At 34.5% G+C, this 20,981-nt stretch overlaps 2 protein-coding genes across 2 annotated transcripts; one reads left to right on the top strand and one right to left on the bottom strand.

Annotated features, from left to right (window-relative positions):
- The first annotated feature begins 1,335 nt into the window (after window positions 1–1,335).
- On the top strand, window positions 1,336–15,856 carry LOC129919782 (superoxide dismutase [Cu-Zn]). The gene is made up of 3 exons (XM_056000826.1): window positions 1,336–1,497; window positions 15,289–15,507; window positions 15,568–15,856. Exons 1-3 carry the CDS (start codon window positions 1,432–1,434, stop codon window positions 15,742–15,744), a joined length of 462 nt encoding a protein of 153 aa, XP_055856801.1. The 5' UTR covers window positions 1,336–1,431; the 3' UTR covers window positions 15,745–15,856.
- LOC129919781 (ATP-binding cassette sub-family F member 3) lies at window positions 15,855–20,257 on the bottom strand. Its single transcript, XM_056000825.1, has 10 exons — window positions 19,995–20,257; window positions 19,829–19,937; window positions 18,217–18,379; window positions 17,943–18,160; window positions 17,224–17,871; window positions 16,992–17,165; window positions 16,746–16,926; window positions 16,385–16,694; window positions 16,229–16,320; window positions 15,855–16,173 (listed from the first exon to the last, which is right to left on the bottom strand). The coding sequence occupies exons 1-10, from the start codon at window positions 20,065–20,067 to the stop codon at window positions 16,021–16,023; spliced, it is 2,121 nt and encodes a 706-aa protein (XP_055856800.1). The 5' UTR covers window positions 20,068–20,257; the 3' UTR covers window positions 15,855–16,020.
- Between the last annotated feature and the right edge of the window lie 724 nt (window positions 20,258–20,981).

The following is a 20,981-nucleotide window of genomic DNA, read 5'->3' as shown; positions in this document are numbered from 1 at the left end:
ATTTGATTTTTGGTTTTGATATTGAATAGGTAATCTAGCTCGGACACTTTTTGGTTTTGACATTGAATAATTTAGCTCGGACATTTTTTGCTTTGACATTTCTGCTATTTGAACTGATTAAGTTTTTGATTTCATTAATGAATATACTGGGATGGCCGAGTGGGTAGAGTGATGGACTACCACCAAGCAGATACGAAGTTCGATTACTGGGTGTGGTAAAAAAATACTTTTAAAATTATTATTAATAGATATACTAAAAACTAATGGAATGTTATAAATATCAGATCAAAAGATAAAAATTCATGATTTAAAACCAGTTAAAAAAGAATTCTTTTTTGTTTTTGTAGTTTTTTTTTTTTAATTTCGATAAGACATGTATTAAAGAGCTATACAAGCTCTTCCGGAGCTATCTGTCAAATCTCAAAGCTTCGGTAGAGCTTCGGTAAAGCTTCGTTTAAGATGCTTATAGTGTGTCAAACTTGTATAACATTCTCCTTTTTCAATGCCCAACAACCTTACTAAAGTTTTAAAGAAGCTGAAATGTAGCTTTTGTAATACCTTAACCGAAGCTGAAATGTTAGTTGGGAAGGCCTTAACAACATTGGGCAGTTTTTGCAAAAGTACATATGAGGCTATGAAAGCAATAGTGGCGTAACCGGTTTTTTTTTCAAAAATGAGTTTTTCATAAAAACTTGGTCTCTTAATATATCTACTTTATTACAAAAATAGATTTATGCAGCTAGATACACTCAGAACTAGATGGCACTCAAAAAAGTGTTGTTTTGAAAAACCCTGTATCTTAAATCACTCGTAGCTCAAAACTTCCTCTTTGTGGCTTACGCCACTATTGTTCTCATAGCCTCATATATAAGTGAAAATATTTTTTTTTCCACTAGCGCTCTTTTTTTTTTTTGTAAAAATAAGAACACAAAATATCTTTTAGACCAAAAACCAATCTACATTCAGGTATGCAATTTTTGTATGCAATTACCCGTACTGATACCAGCATACCTTTCCTGATTTTTTTAGCTGGAGCTGAATTTTTTGAATAAAATTCAATTTTAAAGTTCAATAAAAAATAATTTTAATAATTTATTTTATATTTATTATTTTTTTCTTCGTTTTTGAATAAATTTTAGCTGCGTACTAGGCTTTTAATTAAAAAAAAAAAATATAGTAACTCATACAATTTTTTTTTTCAACAAATTGTAAATGAAAGTCTACAGGTACCCTTATAATTTAGTGCTGCCAAACTATTTTCATAACTTCTAGCCGCAAGCTTTATAATTCACAATAGACACAAAATTAAGCTCAATTTTCTACATTATCATTGCAGAACCGAAACCGCATATATATTTTTTCTCATTCACCAATTTTCCTCAGACGAGTGTATTTCAATTTTCTAATAAGTTTACCTATAAATCAAGAAAAATGCCTGCTAAAGCTGTTTGCGTTATTAATGGAGATGCAAAGGGAACAATTTTCTTCCAACAAGAGGTAAATAATTGAAATTATAATAATGCATAATTTACATATATTATTTTCTTGTTAAAATAAAAACCTTGAACTTGATAAATTGTTCAACACATATTTACCTATGTACATGTAAAATGCCTTCACTCACTCTTGCCTGCATAATCATTGCATTGTGTGTGTTTTTTTTTTTAAGTAAAATTGATACCAAATTGCCATCCATTTTACCCTAACCACTAGCGGTCTGATATGAATATATAGTTTTGTTGAAAATTTAATTTATCAGATTGAATTTCAACAAAAAAAAAGAAACTTTAAAAAAGTTCATCTACTATGTTCAGGATTAAACACTTTACACTGACAATATTCTATTCTCGATAATATTCAATTAAGAACCGGCAATTGCTCATATCATTTCAATTTTCTTATCTTGAAAGCTCACCTCACTGAAAACTCTAGAACGTGTTGGAATTTTATGTTTTGTCATCTTCTAGTGCATCATAATTTCATAATTTTATTTATTAAATTATCGATTTTAAGTTATGTAACGAAAATTAACAAAAAGATAGGAAAGTTAGATCAAATTAGAGCTTAAATATTGAAGATAATAATGTTAACTGCGTAGTTAAAAAAAAAACTTCCACCTTATTACTACCATTAGGTACATCTAATAATTATAACGATTTTTACTAAGGTCACGAAATGTTCGCAAGTGCTTACATCCCTTCTATCTGCTATTGTTGTTTGTCAGCCTATTCAACTGGTGTTTATTCTCTATTCAGTAAGATACATGCTCGGTTCATTACTATTCATTTTGTAGGTATTTTAGATTAAATAGCTTTCAAATGTGTTTAATTTGGAATATCAAATTCGGATAGGAAATAAGCTTTTCCAATTTACGCACCTTATTGTAGTAAACAAGGGAAAGAAGCTTCGCGTGTCATTTGATAAGGGTTAATTAGTTTTTCAATAAAATTTCTAGACATGGTCAGTTTTGCATGAAACTGTCGACTAGACTGTTCTAAAAAGATATAGGTATGTATATTTATGATTAAACATCACCAGGGCTGCCAGAAATCATGACTTAGCATGATTTTCATGTTTTTTGAACTAAAATTATGTTTTAATGTTTTCGTGCCCAAAATAATGTAAGTTATTCAATACCTACATGAAGTATGAATATATGCAATTAACCCTAACGGCCATATTATTCACTAGTTTAAAAAATACATCTGAATGTAAAATTGTCAAATGTCAAAAATAAATCCAAATCCAAAATAGTTATCTCGATTTTAACTATGAAAATAGTTAAAAATGACTTTTTTCTCTGTATGATAGTGAATATTATGGATTTGAATTTATTTTTGATATTTCAATTTCCTTACATCCAGATGTATTTTTTAAACTAGTGAATACAATACAAATACAAATTATAAACTGATGTATGTTTTCAAGTTTTATTCCTGCCATTTTTGTAATTTAAGTTATAACTACAATGGCCACCTTTTGAAAAAAAGTGGGAAAATTACAAAAGCAAACAATTTATTTTTTCCTACAAAAGGCAATTTTTCCCGAAAAAAAACTATAAACTAAATTTTTGCAGCCAATATCTATTATTTCTGCACCATAAAATGAGTTTGAAAATTTTCACTTTAAGACTTTTTGCAAAAAGTATCCTGTGTAGTTATACCTTTGAAACTTTATTAATAATATTTTCTAAAATGAACTCGAAATAATTTGTTTTATTCCCCCCTAGTCACGATGTGGATGTTCACTTTCTATCAGTTTTTGCTTTTTTTTAAATCATGTTTTTTCAACTGAAATCATGTTTTTTATCATGTTTTTTTTTTTTTTTAATCTCGAAATGGCAGCACTGAACATCACTGCAGTGCACGAGCAAGTGTACTGAACCTACACATTTGTACTCGTTTGTTAATACTAAAGTTGTTTAGCTATGATATTTTGTTTTTGGGTCAGGTTGCCATGTTCACATGAACCAAAAATTGGTATGAATTCTTCTACCTAAAATTACTTTAGCTGCTAAACAGGTAGCTGCAAATTGAGAAAAGAGCTTAAGCTCATCTCTTTGCATAATGACCCATTATCATTATGTAGGAGTATTCGTATAAGAAATTAGTTACTTCTATGTCACTAGCAGAAATAGTTAACATTCCCATAGGAGTCATGAGGGGTGATATCTTCTCAAAATACTTAACAAAAGCTAACAATAGGTGGCACAACTTGACTAGCTGTGTCATATCTAGAAAAATCTGGCCCACCTATAATAAATCAAAAACATATGATTCGATCTCTAGACCCAAAAAAGAAAATAGCAGGATCGTTGCGGTATGCACGGGACATTGGCCTATAGGAGAACACGCAGCAAAGCTAGGTATTCCTTAAAACACCTTTTGTCGCAGTTGTTTGGATCAGCAGGAAAAAGAAACGGTCTTCCACTTCCTATGCCCTTGCTAGGAGTAGAGCGCTCTCTCTGGGCAGTGAATTTTTCAACGATATATATAAAATCTCAGAATCAAAGAATTGATCTGATTCCTCAATGCAACGAAGTGGTTTTAGGACAGCCTAAACACTCGTTTCTCTTGAAATCATATAATTTCAATAAATCTATTTATAACTCAGGTTTCACAAGTTTTGGTATCAGAACGGCGCATTCTGCGCTATTTGGGTCATCAAACTAGACTGCTTATGTTATGACTGCCATCTCTACCTATGTACCTACCTAAGCCAATTCATGCTTTTTACAAACTCCTAATTTTTATTTTGAGATTAATGATTTTTAGTGAATTTTGATGATATGCAAATTTTTAGAAAATTTTTTCGTCAAACCACGCTTTACCTTTGCAAGCCAATTTATTTTTTGTTTGGTGTCAAAAGAATAATAAAGACCTTAATGTTGAAAAATCTTTGCATCACCGCGGGGCTATTATATCAATGGATGTTTTCTTTCGGGAGTAACAACCATTAAAGATTTGGGTGTTATTTGTGATAGTGACCTTGACACTTGGTGGGTAGTTCTGCGCTAGTCTAGAGTTTTCTTATTCTTACTTAACGAAATCTACTACCCTTTGTGAGTGTATACATTGCTAGCCAAGAGTATTGAGAGTATGTAGGGTCGCCTATATAACAATAGAAGACAAAAAAAAAATAAAAAAAAAAACACTTTGCATCAAAACAACTTAGCTGGTCAATAAAAAAATAAATCGAGTAGCTCAGAAAACAATATTTGAGTTGTCAAGGCAACAAAAAATTATATTTGAAAATTTCGTTTGAAAATTGTCCATTCAAGTTTGAAATTTTAAACCGAAAAGACTTTTGCTAGAGAAGAAAAAAAAAAAAAATAAGAATACATTTTTGGAAAGTTCTAGGGCATTTTGTGATTTGAAAACGTGCAATAAAAAAAAAAATTCCTGAAAAATACTTTTAATCCGAATATAATCTACCAAATCATATTGATGGTTACATTAGATATTGGAGTTTAACAAAAAAAAAGGAATTAAAAAAATATATAAGAGTGATATTCATTCTATCCAAACAGTGCTGTGCCCCTAAGATACATCTTTCAAAGATGCCATTCAATCTCGAATAAAGTTTTGCTAATTGCGACAAAATATAATAATAAGAATCCTATCTCGATCCAGACGGATTTCAATATTTTAAAAAGCAAAAGCCGAAACTGTTAAGCTTTGAAAAATTTATCGTTTCTTAATCCAGTGCGAATCCTATCTCGATCCAGACGGATTTCAATATTTTAAAAAGCAAAAGCCGAAACTATTAAGCTTGAAAAAAAATTTATCGTTTCTTAATCCAGTGCGAATCACGAATTGAAGTTTCGAGGAAAAAAATATCAATTCAAGAAATTTTGAAGAAATTTTAACAATTGTGGCGTTACTTTTTGCTGTTCTTAATAATTTTTTTTTATTATTCTAATTGTGTATTTATGTTAAATTGTGTTCGTTTCATATTTTCATTAGTTTTAACCTTTTTTTTTTTTAAATAAGTTGTTTTATTCTCTGATTCGTGGAAGCTTGTGCAGGAATTTCACTCAAATTTGGGTGATTTTCATAACTTTCTCAATTTTTCAGGTATTTGAATCCAGACAGCTTGTGCGCGCAATCTTGATGGATACAGGTATGTGATTTTGTTTTTTTTTTTAATTTTTTTTTATTATTTTTATAATTGTAACTACATTGAGTTTGAGTGAATTTTCTTTTATAATCTCCTTTTTAAATATATATTAGATTTAACTTTATCTATACGATTTGCTAAAAAAAATACATAGTAATTGAATAATTAAATTTCATTAATTTTAATTTTCTTTCAATAATTCTGATTAATTCGTATAAACAACCCTATTTTTATGAATAATTATTACATAATTATAGTAATAAATTAATCTTGATTCTTTTGAAAATGAAATGAGCAAGTTTTCGTTATTTTTATTTTGGTTCTGAAAAATATTAGTATGAAATACTAAACTTCATGAGGAGCGACTGGTGACGGATGGGACATAAGAGTCCAAAAATTAACTGAATCTCCGTAGGTGAGGCTTGAGATCTTATTTTAGGGGCTGTCGCACAAATCTGAGCACGCGGCAGCCAAGGAGCCTTTTCAGAAATGAGTTAGGCAGAGGGAGGGTGCTCAAGGGTACCAATTACACCATGGTGCCCGTGTATTAAAATAACTAGTAGGTTAATTGGAAAGCAGAAATTCTTCGTTTACCTCCGGCATAATTAATTTTCTTATTTGTTCTATAACGTAGCTTAATTTTAATGTCCGTTTTGTCAGTCTGCTCAATTATAGTTTTTTCAGTCCTAGATTATTTTAATTTTGAGATTTTTGGTATTTAGAATGTTAATTATTGATAAACCAGGCATGATAACAATGCGGTAGTCCAGGTAGGCGGGTCAAAAAGAACCCCCCCACATCCGGCGAGCTAAGCAAAGCAAATAAACATGTCTGACCTGGCTCTGCTTCCTGGACACCCTTCCATCCATAATTTTGTGTAGGATCTGTACCTACAGGATGGAAGGGTTGACTACATTCTCACCTTCATTGGTGGGAAAGGGTCTAAACCGTTACAGATGGCGCCCAGAACGTGGGGCAATTGTTGTTAAGGGTACCTTATATTAGTCTTAATAATTTTTGCTCAATTTTTTTTTTGTTGTTTATTTGTTCTTCAGTAATTTCTTGGGGTTTTTATTTGTTTTCGTTTTTTATACTCTTCATTTTTTTTTTTTTATTTATTCGTGGTTAAAATTTTTTAAATTTAATTTGTAACTTTCTATCTATATGTTTGGAGGTGGACCAACAATTTTTGTTAACTTTTGACAATACTTTCCGGTTAGGATTCTCTGTCCAGCAATGGAAGTTTATTTCGTTGTTTGATGCGGGGTGTCTGAGTTAGAGGGGATTGTCCAGAGGAAAGAAAATATCAGGTGTCTTTGTTTTGGAACATTTTCTGATCAAATAGCTCTGGGTATTTTCGATTTCAGTTTGGGGTTTTGCAAGTTAGTGTATATGTACTGTCCGAAAGAGGAAGTCTTGTTTCTTCTTTGTCAGCTGCTGTGCATATGCACTTGCAATTTTCTCAAACTAATTTGGTTCTTGGATTGATATCCTTATGGTGAAAGCTCGATATTTGCTGTCCGGAATAGGGAATTGCAGTACCTATCTGTCTGTTGCTTCATTTACTTTGGCAAACACTATAAAAGGTTTCAGGTCAGGAACTGAATAGACTGATTGGCTGAAACTTATTTTAATACACAAGCGGAGCTCAGTTTATCTAGGTTTCTGGTTCTTAATGTCATTAGTCGCTCCATTTAATTAATGTTTGAGCTCTTTAATATTCATATATATATAAAATATTTAACATATGAACATAATTGTTGAATTTTTTTTGTTGTCTGTTCGATTAATAAGTAAAATTAAAATGTCTGATCAGCCAAGTGGGTCCAAGGGACCATTTAATCATTTTAAAGACTTAGGATTAAGAATGGATAGGATTTTAAATTCTACACCTCTAAATGTTTTAGATGACACTAGGTCTTTCGGTCCTAGAATTTCAAAGCAGAATCAGCCTAATTTTTCTTCAACCAATCCTTTTATTGCTACTAGAGAGATATTGCCTTTTCCATGTCCGAATAGGAGAGAAGAAAAAACACCAGATCATGACACAGAGCAAAATGTTGTTCCTCCTAGACCTTTTCAAAACACTAATTCAATAAACAGTTTGGTCCAAAAAGCGGTTGCATCGGCTATTGAGGCCCAAAATACAAATATAATGAAAAGCTTGGACAAAATATTAGCCGAAGAAAGACAAAAGATTCGTGACCAAGTTGTTGAGGTGGTTCAGGAATCACTTCCGAAAAGACCATTAACCGGAACTGTGCCAAGACAAGTAAATGCCCCACAATGTAACCAATCAAACATTTTTGATCCAAATAATGATCATATTTATGAATTTCAAAACATGCACATTAATAATGGTAATACAAAATCAAGATTTGACAATCAAACAAATTATCAATGTAATTCAAATTTTAGTAGACCCAACCGAAATTCAACTGGTTGCGATTATCAGAAATGGGGTGTGAAATATGATAATCGCAACATGACAGTTGACGATTTCCTTTTCCGATTGGAATACTTACGTACATCTTACGATGTTCAATGGGATGATGTTGTGCGAAACTTCCATCATTTCATTGAAGGTGAAGTCAGCACATGGTTTTGGATACATAAGAAGTCACATCCCAGGGAAGATTGGTGGCAGCTTAAAATGGCTCTTACAGAGCATTTTAGAAGTCTGGAAACCGATGAAGAACTCGAAAGGAAAATGGATGATCGTAGGCAGGGCTCTCGAGAATCTTTTGACAATTTTTATTCAGATCTACTGAAACTAAATTCAAGACTTCGAAATCCTCGCGGTAATGAAAGATTAATTTTTCTACTCCGTAAAAACGTGTGCCCTGAAATAGGTGGTAAGCTCTTGACATTTAAGACAGCTAGTTTGCCAGAAATGGTGTATACATGTAGGAACATTGAAAAATATAATGTTGAAAGTTCGAATTCTAATCAGTTACAGAGGCAGCAAAGGTTTCACAAACATGTCAATGAGGTGGACTGCGAAATTTCCGATGCTGCCTACGAACAGTCATTAGAAGCCGTCGGAGTTTCAAAGTCGTCGAATGAATTGCCTTCATTAAAATGCTGGAACTGCAATTCGACAGGTCACAAATTTAAGCAGTGTCCCAATAGCTAGCAATCATTTTTCTGTTTCACTTGTGGGCTTCCAGACACAATTTCAACTCGCTGTCCTAATTGTTCGGGAAACCGACCAAGGAGCAATATGCTGTCCGGGGATCATTGCTCCCAACCAAAGCGACCGGACAATCCTTTCAGGAATCATTAGGTAACAAAGATGATATAAAACAATCAAATTCAACCGTAACAAAAATACTCGAAACACAGCATCAACCAGCCATATCTAAACCTATTGAAAACATACCAAGGCCGACCCTTCATGAGCGTCTTCTCAATTATGAGAAAGTCCGTGCACGAATTTTCGATACGAATCCGATAGACGCACCTTGTACCTCTGACAAAAACCTGAAACTTCGTCAACGTTTTGCAGATAAGAAAGCTATGCATAAGGCCATTGATTCTACCGCTTTGCTTAGTTCCGACGACCCCAGGCCTTATGCAAACATCCAAATAGGCAATACAAACGTTCTTGGCCTTTTAGACTCAGGCGCGTCCATAAGCTGTCTGGGGCAAGGCGCTTTGGAATTCCTTCGGGAAAATGGAATTCCCTACAAAGAGTTCACGTCGGAGGTAAACACAGCAGGTGGTCAGAAGCAGGCAATTATAGGCTCTGCTTTAGTAAATGTCATTTATAAGGGATTAGAAAAAGAAATGCGTTTATTCGTGGTCCCAACTTTGGAACAGAAACTCTACCTTGGGGTGGATTTTTGGAAGCTTTTCAATCTCGCTCCACAAATCATTTCGGAATTAAATCAGATCCCAAAGACCCAACCAACTGACCCGAATTTTCATGAATTGTCACCAGATCAGTTAGTAGCATTAGAGGAAGCGAAAGCATTGTTTCCATCTTATGCGGTACATGGCCTAGGACGGACTGGACTTGAGGAGCATCATATTGACACCGGTGATGCTGCACCAATTAAACAACGGCATTATCCCGTTTCTCCGGCGGTTCAAAAACTTCTCTATGAGGAGGTGGATCGCATGTTTCAACTTGGCGTGATTGAGGAAAGCGACAGTGCTTGGAGCTCTCCTGTTGTTCTAGTGAAGAAGTCAAACGGCAAACATAGACTCTGCCTAGACTTCAGGAAAGTCAATTCCGTCACGAAGAAATTTGCGGGTCCGGTTCCGAATATTGAAGGTTTGCTAAGTCGTCTTTCAAATTCACGTTTCTTTTCGAGCGTGGATTTGAAAGACGCCTTCTGGCAGATACCGTTGGAGAAAAGTTCAAGGGAGAAGACAGCATTTAGTGTTCCGGGGTTGCCTTTGCTTCAGTTCAAAGTCATGCCTTTTGGCTTATGCAACGCAGCACAGCGTATGTGTAAGTTGATCGACAAGGTTGTACCGCATCAGTATAGGGAAAATGTTTTCCCGTACGTTGATGATCTACTAATTGTGACTTCCACATTTGATGAGCATATTCGGATGCTAAAGATAATTGCGGGCCGTTTAACAGAGGCTGGACTTACTATTAACGTAGAGAAGTCCAAGTTCTGTTTTAAGGAACTCAATTATCTTGGCTATGTTGTTGGGGAGGGTTGTCTGAAAACAAATTCAGAAAAGGTTTCTTCTGTTATGGAGTTCCCGGTTCCAAAAACTAAACGTCAGGTTAGAAGGTTTCTTGGATTGTCGGGTTGGTATAGGAGATTTGTAAAGGATTATTCAGGGATTGCTGCTCCTATTACCAACACGTTGAAGGGTTCGAAATTCGAGTTTGGTCCTGAAGCAATCAGTGCCTTCAATCAACTCAAAGAGGCACTAACCACCGCCCCCATTTTAGTGAACCCTGATTATAGCAAACCTTTCAAAATCCTTTGCGATGCATCTAGTACTGGAGTTGGCTGTGTGTTGTGCCAGGAAGACAGTGAAGGTGTAGAAAGGCCTATATATTATTATTCTCATAAGCTAAATAAGTCCCAAAGAAATTATTCTGTAACAGAACAGGAATGTTACGCGGCAGTTTTGGGAATTAAGAAATTCCGGCCTTATGTGGAAGGGCATCCCTTCAAAGTTGTGACTGACCATGCAAGCTTAAAGTGGTTGATGAACCTGAAGGATTTGCATGGTAGGTTGGCCCGATGGAGTTTAAAGCTTCAAGGGTTTGATTTTGATATTGAACACCGAAAGGGTTCTGAGCACGTTGTTCCGGACGCGTTATCGCGAGTATACGCTGTTGATGCCCTTTGCGATGTTTCATTATCAGAAGATCTCCACCAGGTTGTCCTTCACATTGACCTTGATGACTTGAGTTTCAGGTCAGAGGAATATGTGAAGTTGATTGAGACAGTCAGAGAAAATGAAAACCAGCTTCCTGATCTTCAAGTATCTGATGGGTTTGTGTACAAAAAAGTCAAACACTGTACAGGCAACCCAGTCGAAGATGACATGGTGTGGAAGCTATGGGTTCCATCGGAATTAACCAATTCTTTAATCCTTCTTGCTCATGAACCACCTAAAGCCGCGCATGGTGGTGTTGCTAAAATTTGTACCGTCTTCGTGATAGATTTTACTGGCCTAGTATGGCGGCAGAAGTAAAATCATTTATTGCGAGCTGTGACGTGTGCAAAGTTTCGAAGGCCCCTAACACAATTTTAAGGCCGAAAATGGGCAAAGCATTTATAGTTGAGAGGCCGTACCAGCATATCTTCATTGACTTCCTGGGACCGTACCCAAGATCAACAAAAGGAAATACTTACATCATCGTCTGCTTGGACCAACTTACCAAGTTCATTCATGTTCATCCTTTACGACAGGCGAACAGTGAAAATGCCATAAGGTTTTTGGAGGAACAAGTTTTCTCGGTATTTGGAGTGCCAGAGTCTTTGCTATCGGATAATGGTAAACAGTTTGTAAGCAAAGAGTTCTCCAAATTTTTGCTCTCATATGGAGTAAAGCATGTAAGGACTGCAGTGTATTCGCCGCAGGCGAATGCTAGTGAGAGAGTGAATCGTTCAATCCTCAGTGCAATACGATCTTATTTAGATAAAGATCAAAGGCACTGGGATAAACATCTTCCCTCGATTGCTAGTGCTCTCCGAACGACGGTACACTCAGCCATAGACATGTCTCCATATGAGGCATTATTTGGACAATGCAAAATAGAACATGGATCCGATTACAAACTACTGAGAACACTGAAGTCCGTCAATAATCCGGAGTTTTCGCTGTTGCCTTTGCCGTCAAGGATGAATATGATCCATAGCCACCTAAAGAACTCACTAGAACAAGCACATAGAGTATACGAACGCACTTACAACACGCGTAGTAAGGATGTGCAGTTCAAAGTGGGGGACGTTGTCTTCAAGCGAAACTTCGTTCAAAGCGATGCATTTAAGAAGGTAAATGCTAAGCTTTGTCCAAAATTTCTTAAAGCAAGGGTTAAGTCAGTGCGTGGTAATAGTTTATATGAATTGGAGGATTTAGCTGGCAATGTTTTAGGTGTATTCCATTGCAAGGATATTCGGGTTTAGCTCCTTTTTCATATCATTCTTTGAACGCCGACGTTCTTCAGACTGATATGTTTTGTAGGGTCGCCTATATAACAATAGAAGACAAAAAAAAAATAAAAAAAAAAACACTTTGCATCAAAACAACTTAGCTGGTCAATAAAAAAATAAATCGAGTAGCTCAGAAAACAATATTTGAGTTGTCAAGGCAACAAAAAATTATATTTGAAAATTTCGTTTGAAAATTGTCCATTCAAGTTTGAAATTTTAAACCGAAAAGACTTTTGCTAGAGAAGAAAAAAAAAAAAAATAAGAATACATTTTTGGAAAGTTCTAGGGCATTTTGTGATTTGAAAACGTGCAATAAAAAAAAAAATTCCTGAAAAATACTTTTAATCCGAATATAATCTACCAAATCATATTGATGGTTACATTAGATATTGGAGTTTAACAAAAAAAAAGGAATTAAAAAAATATATAAGAGTGATATTCATTCTATCCAAACAGTGCTGTGCCCCTAAGATACATCTTTCAAAGATGCCATTCAATCTCGAATAAAGTTTTGCTAATTGCGACAAAATATAATAATAAGAATCCTATCTCGATCCAGACGGATTTCAATATTTTAAAAAGCAAAAGCCGAAACTGTTAAGCTTTGAAAAATTTATCGTTTCTTAATCCAGTGCGAATCCTATCTCGATCCAGACGGATTTCAATATTTTAAAAAGCAAAAGCCGAAACTATTAAGCTTGAAAAAAAATTTATCGTTTCTTAATCCAGTGCGAATCACGAATTGAAGTTTCGAGGAAAAAAATATCAATTCAAGAAATTTTGAAGAAATTTTAACAATTGTGGCGTTACTTTTTGCTGTTCTTAATAATTTTTTTTTATTATTCTAATTGTGTATTTATGTTAAATTGTGTTCGTTTCATATTTTCATTAGTTTTAACCTTTTTTTTTTTTAAATAAGTTGTTTTATTCTCTGATTCGTGGAAGCTTGTGCAGGAATTTCACTCAAATTTGGGTGATTTTCATAACTTTCTCAATTTTTCAGGTATTTGAATCCAGACAGCTTGTGCGCGCAATCTTGATGGATACAGGTATGTGATTTTGTTTTTTTTTTTAATTTTTTTTTATTATTTTTATAATTGTAACTACATTGAGTTTGAGTGAATTTTCTTTTATAATCTCCTTTTTAAATATCGCACCTCCGGTGGTACAACGACGTAAGTGCAAAAATGTTTATTCTTCAGAAAACTCGATTAAACATTTTGAAAACGTTTGAAAACAATGTAACGGTCCAAAGGAATTTCTGCCCCCTGGATTCAAATAGAACATTTTCAATTGGGTCTTTGTTTCATCGGAAGGAAATACCTTTTCTTGAAACTATGGCATACTTAACTCAGAAAATTCAAAATTTGCACTTACGTCGTTGTTCCACCGGGGGTGCGATATATATTAGATTTAACTTTATCTATACGATTTGCTAAAAAAAATACATAGTAATTGAATAATTAAATTTCATTAATTTTAATTTTCTTTCAATAATTCTGATTAATTCGTATAAACAACCCTATTTTTATGAATAATTATTACATAATTATAGTAATAAATTAATCTTGATTCTTTTGAAAATGAAATGAGCAAGTTTTCGTTATTTTTATTTTGGTTCTGAAAAATATTAGTATGAAATACTAAACTTCATGAGGAGCGACTGGTGACGGATGGGACATAAGAGTCCAAAAATTAACTGAATCTCCGTAGGTGAGGCTTGAGATCTTATTTTAGGGGCTGTCGCACAAATCTGAGCACGCGGCAGCCAAGGAGCCTTTTCAGAAATGAGTTAGGCAGAGGGAGGGTGCTCAAGGGTACCAATTACACCATGGTGCCCGTGTATTAAAATAACTAGTAGGTTAATTGGAAAGCAGAAATTCTTCGTTTACCTCCGGCATAATTAATTTTCTTATTTGTTCTATAACGTAGCTTAATTTTAATGTCCGTTTTGTCAGTCTGCTCAATTATAGTTTTTTCAGTCCTAGATTATTTTAATTTTGAGATTTTTGGTATTTAGAATGTTAATTATTGATAAACCAGGCATGATAACAATGCGGTAGTCCAGGTAGGCGGGTCAAAAAGAACCCCCCCACATCCGGCGAGCTAAGCAAAGCAAATAAACATGTCTGACCTGGCTCTGCTTCCTGGACACCCTTCCATCCATAATTTTGTGTAGGATCTGTACCTACAGGATGGAAGGGTTGACTACATTCTCACCTTCATTGGTGGGAAAGGGTCTAAACCGTTACAAGTATTGAAGCAATATAAAAACCATCGTGACTTTTCCCATGTTATTTTCATTCACCAAATTCAAAAAATCAAGGTTACGTTAACCCCTCGCCGAAAAAAAGCATTATAAAAAATCTCCAAATCTATCGAGTGAGACAATTTTTTTCGACGCCAAACCACGAAAAAAATTTGTATGGTGTAACACTGGGGTGAAATAGACTGACGCGATAGTCGATAATAAAATCTTGCGATTTTTTGAGCAAAATTATAGCTTATTGACTATCAACTATCGCGTTAGCCGATTAAACCTCTTGTATTGACTAGGCCTGTTAGCCCTGTTACTGTGGTTTTCCAAATAGCTTAAAAGTACCCAAACTTGATGTTAGACCAAAAGATACTACAATTTGAATTAAACAAAACCGTGGTTTTCAAATTAAAAACAAACTACACTGAACACATTTTCTCTAACTGTTTGTATATTTCTTTTTGAACAAAAAGCCTCTATTTTTGTCTGTGTTTTTGCTCTGAAAAACCTTGATTTGTTGAATATATAGAGGTAAATGGGATAAAACAAACTAAAGGCCTAATAACCCTTTTTTGTTATCGTTGAGTTTTGACCCTCCTTGTTAGATGAAATCATAAATTCGAAAAAACCTAAAATAAGAAAAAAATGTCATATTCATTTCACCTTTTAGTTCTACCACATTAATTACTAAGTTTCTCCTCCTTCATTATTATGTTTTCCCATTGCCCAAAACATAAATTTAAATTCCATTTATTTGTTAATTTTTTTTTTATAAAGAACGAAAATGCTCCCGTAACCGTTACTGGAGAGGTTACTGGTCTTGCCAAGGGAGAGCATGGTTTCCATGTCCATGAGTTTGGAGACAATACAAATGGATGCACTTCAGCTGGCCCACATTTCAATCCCCACGGCAAGGAACACGGTGCTCCAGTTGATGAAAACAGGCATCTTGGTGATTTGGGAAATATTATTGCATCAGGAAATGGACCAACCAAGGTTTGATTACTGTTTCTATTAAATTGTTTTTCTTTTTAATCTAATAAATCTTTAATTTAGGTTGAAATCACAGACAAACTCATTACTTTATTTGGAGCCAACAGTATTGTAGGAAGAACTGTTGTTGTCCATGCCGATCCTGATGATTTGGGAAAAGGTGGTCATGAATTGAGCAAGTCAACTGGCAATGCTGGTGCACGTATTGGTTGCGGTGTTATTGGAATAACCAAAGCTTAATTCTGCACTAATGATAAAAAAATGAATTTAAATGTTGATTTTTAAAGTAGAAAAATAATTAACCGGTGATGAATATAAAAATAAACAATTTTCCTTTGGGGATATAAAGGTATATTTGTTGTTTTTTTTTCTCATTTTTTTTTTCCAAATAGTTTCGTTAAAAACTAATGTTACTAACAGACCGATATTCTAATAACTTAATAAGTGTCTGAGGGCGATTTATGTATAACATCCTGATGTTGTTTTCCGGAGAGGTAAAATAAAAAGAATGCTACTTTAGCTATTCTCTTCAATCTCCTTATACACTTCACGTTTATATTCGTCCAGCCCTCCTTCAATAGCTCTCACAGTTCGATTGCCGCATACCCAAAGTTCTTTGCAAACAACTTTAATTAATCTTTCGTCGTGAGAAACTAAAATAACTCCACCCTGAAAGTAAACAAATTTAAATAATGACACAAAATTAAATGAGAATATTATGTACCGCAAATGTGTTGATAGCTTTTCCCAAAGCGTCAATTGTTTCAATATCCAAATGATTTGTAGGTTCATCGAGAACCAGGAAGTTTGGTTGAGCTATAAACGAATAGAAAAAGAAATCATTCAAAAGGACATTAATAAGCATTATAAAAATACATACCCATGCACATTTTCGCAAGAGCAACTCTTGATTTTTGACCTCCGGACAAACTTGCAATACTCTGCAGAGCCAAGGTACCAGAAATTCCAAAACTACCAAGTTGCCTTCTATATTCCTCATCTGGTTTTCCAGGGAATAGTTCCTCCAGAACCCCCACGCACGTCACATTCATATTCAGATGATCGACGTGATGTTGAGCAAAATATCCTATTCGCAGACCTCTATGCATCACAATGTTTCCATGGATTGTACTCAATTGACCAACTATGATCTTTAAAAGCGTTGATTTACCAGCACCGTTTTCTCCCACCTACAAACAGAGTTATGATTCTCTTTCAAAACATGGATTAAAACAACTTACAATACAAATTCGAGAATCAGAATTCGCTGATAAATTGACATTGGAAAAAACTGGAAGAACATCATTGTCATTGTAACGGAATTGAATATCAGACATAGCCAAAACAGGCGGATTAAGCGGATCAACTTCGGGGAATTTCAGTTTGACTTCAATTTCTTTTTCTACAGGTTTCAATTCCGGCCTAGAAAATAAAAAAAATCAAATAAAAATTAATCGTTTTTTTTTTTTTTTGGGGTGTTTACTTACAGTTTTTCAAGCATTTTAATTTTCGACTGAACCGATGAGGCTCTGTTAGCGTTATAACGAAATCTGTCAATAAATTCCTGAACATGCGATCTGTGCGCCATTTGTGCCTCATATTCTCTCCTCTGTGCCTTCAATTTCTCATTTTTAGTTTTCTCGAATTGTTCATAATTGCCCCTGATATAAAGTTTTTCTTATTAAAATAAAATTTTTCTTAAAAACTCATAAATATTACTTGTAAACATCTAGAATTTGGGAATGCAAATGAATTATGTCCGTTGGCACAACGTCCAAGAAATTCCGATCGTGAGAAACTACAAGCAACGTTGTCGGCCACGTTTGCAAGTAATTTTCCAACCAAATGATGGCCTTAATATCCAACATGTTAGTCGGTTCATCGAGTAACAATAGATCTGGTCGAGAAAACAATGCACGAGCGAGAGCTAGCCTCATCCGCCAGCCACCAGAGAAAGACTTGGTCGGATTACTTTGCATTTCGGTTGTAAATCCAAGACCTTTGAGGATAACTGATGCCTTCGAAACAGCTTTGTCAGCTTCGATGTTTTGCAACTGAATGTAGACTTCACTCAATTCCGCACTCATTGCGGCATCTTGTGTACCATTGTTCAGCTCGGCTAGGATTTCTTTTTCTCTCTTCAATAACCTTGTACGTTCGAAATCGCATTCCAAGACACTATCGACTGCTGGAGTGTCGTCACCAACAACTTCCTGCTCCACGTGCAGTACTGAAATATGACTTGGAATGGCCAATTGGCGATCAGATATCATTCGGAGTAAAGTGGTTTTGCCTAGACCATTGCGGCCTACTAGACCATATCTTCTACCAAACGATAGAAGAATGTCGGCATTCTGCAGTAAAACTCTAAATAAGAACAAATATTTTAGTTATAGTAACTCTGGAGACAGAAGGTCATTTTTGTTAAATTAGCTTACTTATCACCAAAAGCTAAATCAAAGTTTTCAATCTTAATGTCCATAGAACGGTTTGTACCCTTTTGTTCCATTTTATTGCTTTTTTTGCTGATAACCTGCGACGCCGTTGCTGTCTGTAATTTGGCCTGAGACGGCTGAACAATCTTGTTGTCCAATCTCTTCTCTAGTTTTTGTTGCAGTTTGGCTTCGGCTTTTTCTAGTTTTTTGGTATCTACTTTCTGTGTAAGGAGTTTTGGATTAAAACAAATATTTCTTAAGCATAATTACAACTTACATTTCCAGCATCCTTATTAACGACCCATATACTTTGAACATCCTTGTCGGTGGCTTCCATTGTAGCTGCCATTTCGGCTATGTTCACCGGGGCATTAAGGACCTTCCTTGTTTCATTGGAGGATTTCAATTTGATGATGTTGAAGAATTGGTGACAAAGTTCTCTGGAAATAGTTAATTCGGGTCAATATGGTCGCTCTAGTTTTTTTTTTTTTTTTTAGTTTAGTTCTTATTACATTTTAAGATAATATATCTTATAAACTAATGCAACATTAAGGTGTGGTATAAAATTTTGAAATTTAAAATTTTGAAAAGTTAATATGTACATTGTACATATAAGTATTTTAAGCATAAATGAAATGTATTTTAATTTTATTGAAAATTTTTAATTTTATTAAGAATAAGTTACGTATGATTATTGGCCAAATAAGTTTGATTTTAAAAAGTTTTGCTCCTCAGTTCGATAGGTAGGGAGTTCCAATAACGTGCGACTTGAAGGTAAAATTGACATTCTGAGTTCAAGCAAGAATGTGTTGGTTGGATAAGCACACAAGATCTTTGAAAAGCAGGAAAAATAAGCTTGTGAAATAAGTATTCTGACTGGCAAGATTGCATTATTTCGAAGATATACAGAATGGCACGAAATCTTAGTAGATTGTCAAAAGTGCACCCGAAAATTGATTTTGAGCATTGAGAGACATGGTCCCGTCTTTTAAAATTGAAACATATCGGGTGACATTTTTTGAAGACAACGTTCAGTATTCGTCTTGAACTACTATAAATACTGGAAAACACTTCACAGCAATGCAATAATATTGGAAATCCCAACGTTTTAGCAAGTATGAGTTTTGTTGTAGTTGGTAAAAATGATTGCGTGGCCCAAAGAACTCGAAGCGTACCATAAACCTTTCCTATGGTTAAGTTTATATGGTCGTCCCAAGAAAGAGTACGGTTAAAGGTGAGACCGAGGTTTTTAGTGGTGTTAACATAAACATATTCGATTTCTGACATTCCTAGTCTTAAGCGTGGAAAGGTGTTTTTTATCCAGTACGTGACGATAAATGAATGACTATAGTTTTGGACTTATCAGGATTCAGACAAAGATGGTTTGAGATTTCCCAACCACGAATGTATTCAAGATCTTCGTTCATTTTATTAATGCTTTGTTCTTTCGAAAAAGGAGTTGCCTTTATAAAAAGTTGTACGTCATCGGCATACATATGTATAGAGCAATGTTTGACGACTTTGACGAGTTCGTGAGAATAAGATTGGGCCTAGTATGGATCCCTGTGGGACCCTAGTGGTCGTTGGTAAAAAATTAGATTTTACGTTCCCAACTATAACCAACTGCTGCCTTCCCTATAAGTAAGACTGAACCAACTTTGCCGAATGCCCAGAAAACCTAAAATTGTTTATTAGCTTTTTGCATAGAAGAAAGTGATTGACAGTGTCAAAGGCCTTAAAGAAGTCGAGAAGAGTCAAGGCTGTAAATTCTTTTCTATCCAAGCCTTTGGTGAAGTCACACGTTTTTTAAATTTTTCTTTTTTTTTTCATTTCACAAATAAAAAAAAAAATACCCACATTGCCATGCTTTTAGCTCTCCACAATCTTACCTGATATTGTCTTCAGTTTTTTCTGCATTTATACTCTGTAGAATATCACCGACAGCTTCATAGATATCATCGCAACTTTCAAAATCATCCAAACTACCACAAAGTACACCTGGAAATAGTTTTTAATTTATTTATATTTTTTTTTTCTTAATTAATTTGTTCTTGCCTTCGACATAGTCTTTCAATTCATCGTCCATTGCGGGAAATTCTCGTCGCAGAATACCAGTGAAAGCACTCATTTTTTTATTGTTTCTTGATGGAATTATTGAGGTAATGAAAGTACTTGGTTGTTTTTTTAGTAGATTTATTAAGTTAATTAACTAAAATGTGAATGAATTAAGAAATTCCAAGTTCCACCTGTAAGTGGGTTTTTGGCTGAGTCTTTCTTTTGTGACTACTCTGCTGCTGGGCTGGCTCATGTGGTTGGTATAAATTTTGACAAATGTCAAATTGTCATTTCGCACATAGGGTATGTGCACAAATATTTTATAAAAATTAGATGGGTAGCACTTTTTTGTTTAAGGGACCGGTTATAGTGATGCGACGAAAATAGAAAATTAAATAAATTGAATTATAAGGCTAAAAATATAAACTTTTGATCAGGAAAATTATAACCTCTACCAAAAATACGGGAAAAAATTCTTGTCATCGATAGAATTTATACGAAAAAGTAATTGGTAATTGTATGAAGTATATTCTAAATCGGAACGTCAACGTTCAAGCCTGGTACGCAGATCGCGCTCAATTTTTCGATAATTTGTATGGAAGCTAAAATTTATCTCGATCAGCGTACCAGGCTTCAGGTATAACATTTTTGTTTGATACACATACCGCTACCGCATACATTTCTGGAGTGGTCAAACCTTTATCGATCTGAACCTATAGCATTTGTGTTTCAAATCGAATAAGAACACCACAAAACACCTATTTATTTTCATTTTCCTGATCGCTATAAAAAAGGGGATTCATGAAACCACAAGAAGAAGATAAGTTTTAAAATAAGGCATTTTTTTATATGCAATTCACAGCCCGTCACGCTACTATTCACTAATTCGGCGAATTTTTTTACAGCTGTCATTTTAGTCGCTAGGCGACGCATTTTGTTCAACTCTTTATTAGAAAATTCATTCCAACAGAGATTTATTTGCCAACA

This window comes from Episyrphus balteatus, chromosome 4, assembly GCF_945859705.1.
Source record: "Episyrphus balteatus chromosome 4, idEpiBalt1.1, whole genome shotgun sequence".
NCBI lineage: Eukaryota > Metazoa > Arthropoda > Insecta > Diptera > Syrphidae > Episyrphus > Episyrphus balteatus.
This window is presented reverse-complemented; position numbering and strand designations above follow the sequence as displayed.

Bases quoted from the DNA above. Each gene is read 5' to 3' on its own strand.
- LOC129919782 (XM_056000826.1), top strand. From the start codon at position 1,432: ATGCCTGCTAAAGCTGTTTGCGTTATTAATGGAGATGCAAAGGGAACA. The intron at 1,498-15,288 runs GTAAATAATTGA...TTTTTTATAAAG, and splicing joins CAATTTTCTTCCAACAAGAG to AACGAAAATGCTCCCGTAAC. The intron at 15,508-15,567 runs GTTTGATTACTG...TCTTTAATTTAG, and splicing joins CAGGAAATGGACCAACCAAG to GTTGAAATCACAGACAAACT.
- LOC129919781 (XM_056000825.1), bottom strand. From the start codon at position 20,067: ATGAGTGCTTTCACTGGTATTCTGCGACGAGAATTTCCCGCAATGGAC. The intron at 16,321-16,384 runs GTATGTATTTTT...ATTCGTTTATAG, and splicing joins TCTTGCGAAAATGTGCATGG to CTCAACCAAACTTCCTGGTT. The intron at 16,174-16,228 runs GTACATAATATT...GTTTACTTTCAG, and splicing joins AAGCTATCAACACATTTGCG to GGTGGAGTTATTTTAGTTTC.